At 30.2% G+C, this 7,640-nt stretch overlaps 1 protein-coding gene across 1 annotated transcript in view; it reads left to right on the top strand.

The window, feature by feature from the left end:
• Nucleotides 1-4,458: 4,458 nt before the first annotated feature.
• Nucleotides 4,459-7,640, top strand: part of LOC114345298 (uncharacterized) — a 436,109-nt gene continuing 432,927 nt past the window's right edge. The window contains exons 1-2 of the mRNA XM_050647575.1: nucleotides 4,459-4,488; nucleotides 5,037-5,273. Of these exons, the coding sequence (XP_050503532.1) occupies nucleotides 4,459-4,488; nucleotides 5,037-5,273 (267 nt within the window). The remainder of the gene's footprint in view (nucleotides 4,489-5,036; nucleotides 5,274-7,640) is intronic.

Raw genomic sequence — 7,640 nt, 5'->3', positions numbered from 1 at the left:
AATGGGGTCTCGAAGTCAACATTAAGAAAACTGAAGCCATGTGTATTGGAGGAACAAAACAGTCCATTACATTAGACGATGGGGTAGAAATTAAACACTGCGATGAATACAAGTACCTGGGCATGAAGATAACTCAAGATGGAACACTCGATGCTGCTATAAAAGACAGAAACATGCAGGGTAGAAAAGCCATATCCATGATGAACGGCATTCTGTGGGACCAGACAATATCTAAAGCGAACAAACAGCTCATATACAATAGCATACTTAAAAGTATAATCACATATGGCAGTGAAGTTTGGCCACTGAAACAAAGAGCGCAGAAAATGTTACTAGTAACAGAAATGGACTTCTGGAGAAGAGCAGCAGGCAAATCAAGAAGAGATCGGATACCGAACGAGAGAATACGAGAAATGATGGGAGTAACACATACAATACTTGATGACATAAAAACAAAACAATTGGTATGGTACGGCCATGTACAGAGAATGCCAGATGACAGGATCCCTAAACAGATTTTGGCATGGACACCACAAGGGAGAAGAAAAAGAGGAAGGCCGAGAAGAAGCTGGAGGGAGGGAATTGAAAAAGAACTAGAGGAAAGAGAAATCCCTCCAGGTCTATGGTTAAACAGAGAAGAATGGCGGTTAGGAGTCGGAAGGCGTCGGAGAACGCTGTAAACCGATAGTAGTAGTATATAAAAAAACAAAAGATGTAAATCTTTGAAACACACTCAGTGATCAAAAGATCTAAGTTATTGGTTTACCGACCAAAAGTAACTAAATTTAATAAAGAGGGCGAAACACATTTCTAAGAACAGGTGTTTGGATCTTTGATTCTATTCAAGAAATTTTTCCCAACCTGAAATGGTGGATGTGTGAATTGTTCGTAAGGGGATTTTTCCACATTCTCTATTTCATTTGTTTGATTTATATATATATATATATATATATATATATATATATATATATATATGTATATATATATATATATATATATATATATATATATATAACGAAAATACAGGTCATAAATTAAATCACATATTCTGAGACCAAAAATAGTTCGAATGAACCTAACTTACCTTTGTACAAATATGCACATAAAAAAAGTTACAGCCCTTTGAAGTTACAAAATGAAAATCGATTTTTTCAAATATATCGAAAACTATTAGAGATTTTTTACTGAAAATGAACATGTGGCATTCTTATGGCAGGATCATCTTAAAAAAGAATTATAGTGAAATTTGTGCACCCCATAAAAATTTTATGGGGGTTTGGTTCCATTAAACCCCCCCAAACTTTTGTGTACGTTCCAATTAAATTATTATTATGGTACCGTTAGTTAAATTCAATATTTCTAAAACTTTTTTGCCTCTTAGTATTTTTTCGATAAGGCAGTTTTTATCGAGATTAGGCTTCTTTTTTAATATGTTTACATAAAAATTTTATGGGGGTTTTGTTCCTTTAGACCCCTCAAATGTTTGTGTATGTTCCAATTAAACTATTACTGTGGTACCATTAGTTAAACACGGTGTTTTTAAAACTTTTTTACCCCCTTGTATTTTTTCGATAAGGCGCCTTTTATCGAGATGTGGTTTCTTTTTTAATATGGTTCAAAATATACCTAAAAATGTAAATCATAAATAAATTTTCATATTATTACCAAGTCTCCATAATCGTACTTAGCCATATACAAATATGTGGTGGATTTGACAAAAATTCAAAATATCTCCATAAAAACTGGCTTTTAGAAAAAGTACTGAGAGGTAAAAAAGTTTTTAAAATATTGTCTTTAACTAATGGTACTACAATAATAATTAAATTGGAACGTACACAAAAGTTTGGGGGGTTTAAAGGAACAAAAACCCCATAAAATTTTTATGGGGTGTCCCAATTTCACTATAATTTTTTCTTGAGATACTACTACCATAAGAATACCACATGTCTATTTTCAATAAAATATCTCTAATAGTTTTCGATATATTGGAAAAAATCGATTTTCATTTTGTAACTTCAAAGGGCTGTAACTTTTTTTATGTGCATATTTGTACTAAAGTAAGTTAGGTTCAATCGAACTATTTTTGGTCCAAGAATATGTGATTAAATTTATGACCTGTATTTTTGTTACACCCTGTATATATACAGCGTGTCTACTTGAGTTGGAAACATATGGGAAACTATTTTATTATTAATTTTACGAAAAAAAGTTATTCTTTATAAAAAGTTCTGCATGCCCCAAAACCTAAGATTCAATTATCAGATATCAAATTTTCTCAATATTATACGAGGTATGTCAAAAAATATGAATTTCGGCTAAGGGTAAAGTACCTTTATTTCTCTCAATATCGAAAATTCTTATTATGAAAAGTTGTTTGGAAATAAAAACCAAGCTCAAATATGTAATTACATGCTTCTAATTGGAAAAAAACATTTTCCAAATTTTTCTCAAAATTGATACTTCGTTTTTATTCATTACACATGCGATAACTCTTTTATTATTACTTTTACGAAAAAAAGGTATTCTTTATAAAAATCTCTGTATGTCCTAATACCGAAGATTCAACCAACAGATATGACATTTTATTAATTTTATACGAGTTATGTCAAAAAATATGAATTTCACTCAAGAGTAAAGTACCTTTATTTTTCACAATATTGAAAACGGTTATTAAAAAAGTTGTTTAGAATTAAAAACTATGTGTCAATATGCAATTACATCCTTGTAATTGAAATACTGTGAAATATAAAGGTGCTATAATATTGAGCGAATTTCATATTTTTTGACACACCTCGTATAAAATTAATAAAAGTTGATATATCATGGTTGTGTCTTAGATTTTAGACCATGCAAAGTTTTTTATGAAGAATAACTTTTTTTCGTAAAATGAATAATAAACGAGTTATGATATTTGTAATAATTAAAAACGATGTTGGGTATCCATAAATTTGAGAAAAATATTTTTTTTTCAATAAGAAGCATGTAATTGCATATTTCATCTTAGTTTTTAATTCCAAACAACTTTTTATCATAAGAATTTTCGATATTGAGAGAAATAAAGGTACTTTACCCTTAGCCGAAATTCATATTTTTTGACATACCTCGCATAATATTGAGAAAATTTGATATCTGATAATTGAATCTTAGGTTTTGGGGCATGCAGAACTTTTTATAAAGAATAACTTTTTTTCGTAAAATTAATAATAAAAAAGTTTCCCATATGTTTCCAACTCAAGTAGACACGCTATACATATATATATATATATATATATATATATATATATATATATATATATATATATATATATATATATATATATATATATATATATATATATATATATATATATATATATATATATATATATATATAATATATATATATATATATATATATATATATATATATATATATATATATATCTCGCCTTGATATGAAGACATATATATATATATATATATATATATATATATATATATATTTTTTTTTGAGAACACCTATTTTAGCTTTAATGATAAATTATATCGACAAATATTTGGAGCACCTATGGGTAGTCCACTGAGCCCCATAATAGCAACCATAATTTTGGACCATTTGCTGGATGACATTATTCCACAATTACCTTTCCCTTTACCCTTCATTAAAAAATTTGTAGACGATCTTATTTGTGCTGTTCCTACTTCACAAATTCAAAATACCTTGAACATTTTCAATAACATTAACAAACATATCCAATTTACTTTAGAGATTGAAAATGATTGTTCGATATCATTTCTGGACACAAAATTAATAAGAACTGAACAAAACAAAATATTGATAGATTGGTATCAAAAGCCAACACACTCTGGAAGATATTTAAACTTTTTTTCAAATCATCCTACTCATCGAAAGTTTAATACAGTGATTGCAATGAAGAATAGGGTAAGGCATATGAGTGATGATAAATTCATAAACAGAAACTTAAATTTGCTGTTAAACATCTTTGAAAATAATGGATACCCGAAACATATCCTTAAAAAATTGATATTTAAGACATTTTTGACGGTCCCTCTGATATCGGTGCAGTACAAACAATCCGATATAGAAAACTACCATTAATAAAACATTTAACCCCTTCTGTGACTAGTTTATTTAAACAATTTACCAACATCAAAATTGTTCAATATAATTTGTTAGAAAACCGACAACTGTTTTCTAAAGTAAAAGACAGGACACCAACTGTGAATAAAACTAATGTTATCTACAAACTGCCTTGTTTGGATTGCCAGAGCTGTTATGTTGGCCAAACTTCTCAATGGCTAAAACAAAGGGTTACACAGCACAAAAGTGACTGTACAAAAAAGAAGAATACATGTGCAGCAGTTGACCATTACTTAAAGACTGGGAATCAATTTGACTACTCAAATGTCAGGGTTCTACATCAAGAGAATAATTACAAGAAAAGATTGTTTTTAGAAATGTGTCATATTAACAGAGAAAAATATGCAGTAAATTACAAGGCAGACACGGGACAGTTGAGCAATATTTACTGTAATATTCTTAGTATGTTAAAATAATTTTTCTGTTTACAGTTGTATTTTAAATCATCCTGTATATTTTTAATGTGTAATTTTATTGTGTTTTAATTGTGTCTTAGTTGTTTTTATGTTTGTTTTTTATATTTCATTACTAATGATCTAGTTGCTTTTAACTAATATTGTTATTACTGTTTTGAACATATTATGTATAAGAACCTTTTTAAATATTTTTAACTCTAAATCTGTAAGTAATTCATTGTTTATTCTCATCTTATATTTATACAAAATTTTAATAATATTTTAGTTGTCTCCTGATGAAGCTGACAAAAAATCAGCGAAATATAGAGAAATAAAAGAAAAAAGAGTTTTTTTCAAATAACAGACCGCATACCCGATACACCACTACAATAAATTCTTATCTTATTTGTTCTGGCTGTACCGCTGGAGGTCACTTAATTAACATATTTGAAAAAAATCGTAATTACTTCAAACTAACAATTTTTTTAATATTTTTGTAGGTTATGGACGCTGACAGCAGTTACGGCGGTAGTGATACTGCGCAAGATCCTCATTCCTCCTTAGATAACTCCCACAACTCCCAAAATGGCAAACACGAACATGTGGATAAAATAACAATGGCTGTACATGTCATGCCCGACGCTGAAATAGAGAAACAATCTCCTGATGACCATTATTACCACAAGAATGAAATTACAGTTCCTGTTAACTTAGATGAGACGGATTTGCAACATAATGTAAGTTTAGTTTGGTAAATCGAATTTGTAGAGCTTCTCCATAGCACTGTGGATATGTGAAATGTGTTGGTGTTCATTCCGCGCTCTTTACAAACTTGGAATACAACATTGATTCATTCTAACACATAAAATGTAGATTTAAAATCGGTACTGTTTAACACTGCCTATTTAACAGATATGATATTTGAGTAGTGTCGATTGGGTACACATGTTATTACTCCGAGGTAAGTGTTCGGCAACTATTTTTGATTAGAAGCAATCAGTACCGTGTCGTCTGCGTATCTATGAGATTGTTGACATTAATTCCGTTGCTTTTTTGCCTGCATCTTCATCTAAAGCTTCTTTGAAAATAAATTCGGAGAAGATATTAGAAAGTAGAGGCGATAAGATACACCCTTGCCTCACTCCACGTCCGTCGTATTTCCACTAGCTCCGTCGTGTTCTGGCCAATTCGTATGTTTGCACATGAAGCCAATACAAATTTTTGATAATACGGATGTCTTGGTAGTCAATTTCCACCAGTTGCAAGATAAATCAGTTTGTCGTGGGAGACCCGATCAAAGGCCTTTTCGAAGTCGATAAAAAACATAAATACCGGTTGTTCTATATCCCTACATCTTTGAATCATGACCTGCAAACGAAATGATGCTTTTCTGGTTCTAAGGTTATTTCTGGCGTACAGTGTTCAACCTTTCGTTACTCGCGCCAACTTTTTGTGATCGGATACTCGCGCACGGTGCAGGAGACCGGGTCCAAAAATATGGGCCAGCAGTGTTTTAAAATTATTTTTTTTTGCAAAATTGTGTACGATTAAATTATTTAATGAATATATGATCATATAATTTTGTAGATATGCGTTTGTGTTCACATTATATTACTTTAATCAAAAATTTAATAATTTTCATTGTTATCCATTTATATGTATATACAAAAACTTTGGAAGTGAAAAAAAAATTGAATATGGTTAAATTTGTTTACTAAGAACTTTAGATCTTAATTCAATACACAAAAAAATTAAAAATAAAGAGTAATTGTAGTAACAAAAAAAGTTATAAAAATTAATTAAGGTTTTTAAAACATGAAATACACAATGGTGTCACATTCATTGGAACAATGGTGTTCCAAACACAGATATTTTGAGCATATTTGGCAGTAAAACTTTGTTTTTCTATTTTTCTTCCAATCACAAACAGCACAGCGATCTGAAGTTCCTGGTGTTACGACTGGTACTTGTTCTGTTGGTAAACCACATATCTCCCTAAACCTCATTCTGATGGTTCTGGGTAAGTTATATATTTATATTTATATATATAAATATAAATAAACTAATCTATAAACATTGAAAATAAGGAAAAGATCTTAAATTACCTTACTAATTAAAAATATCGATGTGTGATCCAAACACAAAAATTGGTGCACAAATACTCGCACACGGTGTACGGGACCGTGTTCCGTAATAACAAAAGGACAGTACTATTTTTTACACTGCGAACTGACTTTACCCACAGTTGATTGACCACTGAAGAAGTATACGAAGTAGCCATTCAAAATCCCCACTACAAGCAGAGTTACAGGAATTTATTTACAGGCCCGGTCTCCCACACCGTGTGCGAGTAACGGAGGGTTAAGAAAATTTTCAGAGCATCAGACTCTAGTGTGATGACTAGGGAGCGGATTTATATGCGATCAATTTTGATGAAATATGCGCATATATATGCAGTAAAAAATTACGAAATATGCGCAAGATATGCACAAAAATTTAAAAAATGCGCATTTCGAGAAACCACAAATTTTCTGTTCTATTATATTCTAGCGGGTTCTTTTATAGGGGGCGGCAATCTTATTTATTATCTTTCGAATAAAATCATTATTTTAAATATATGCAATCTATTCACATTTTTTACAAAAACTGATACCAATAGTTACCTATTTAAAATAAAACAACAATATCACTAATATATATCTTCGATTATAATTCACTACAATGTCTTTTTCAAATTTTTTAAGAGGAAACATTTTCTTTGATATTTTTATAACTTGAAAAACTCCTTTCAACATCAGTAGAAGTAATTGGGGCGTATTTAAAATAACTTGTTAAAGCCGAATATTCTGCACCAAAATCAATTTCAAAATTTCCATTAATGATTTCGCATAAATATGTCCTCCAAAGTTTTAAAGCCGTTTAAAGACGGGATCTGATCTAAAGCATGAATATTTCAATTCCCGTTAGAAAATCGTAAAACTATGGTGGAACCTCTATATATGGTGTATTCCACGAATATACGACTGTTTTGAATTATTGCGACAACGAATATTTTAGTGTGCAACATAAGAAGTACGAAAGGATTTTGCTCTAATAATGACTCC

This window comes from Diabrotica virgifera, chromosome 3, assembly GCF_917563875.1.
Source record: "Diabrotica virgifera virgifera chromosome 3, PGI_DIABVI_V3a".
In the NCBI taxonomy this organism is placed as follows: Eukaryota; Metazoa; Arthropoda; class Insecta; order Coleoptera; family Chrysomelidae; genus Diabrotica; species Diabrotica virgifera.
Note: the sequence above shows the minus strand (reverse complement) of the source record. Positions and strands in the feature narration are given on the sequence as shown.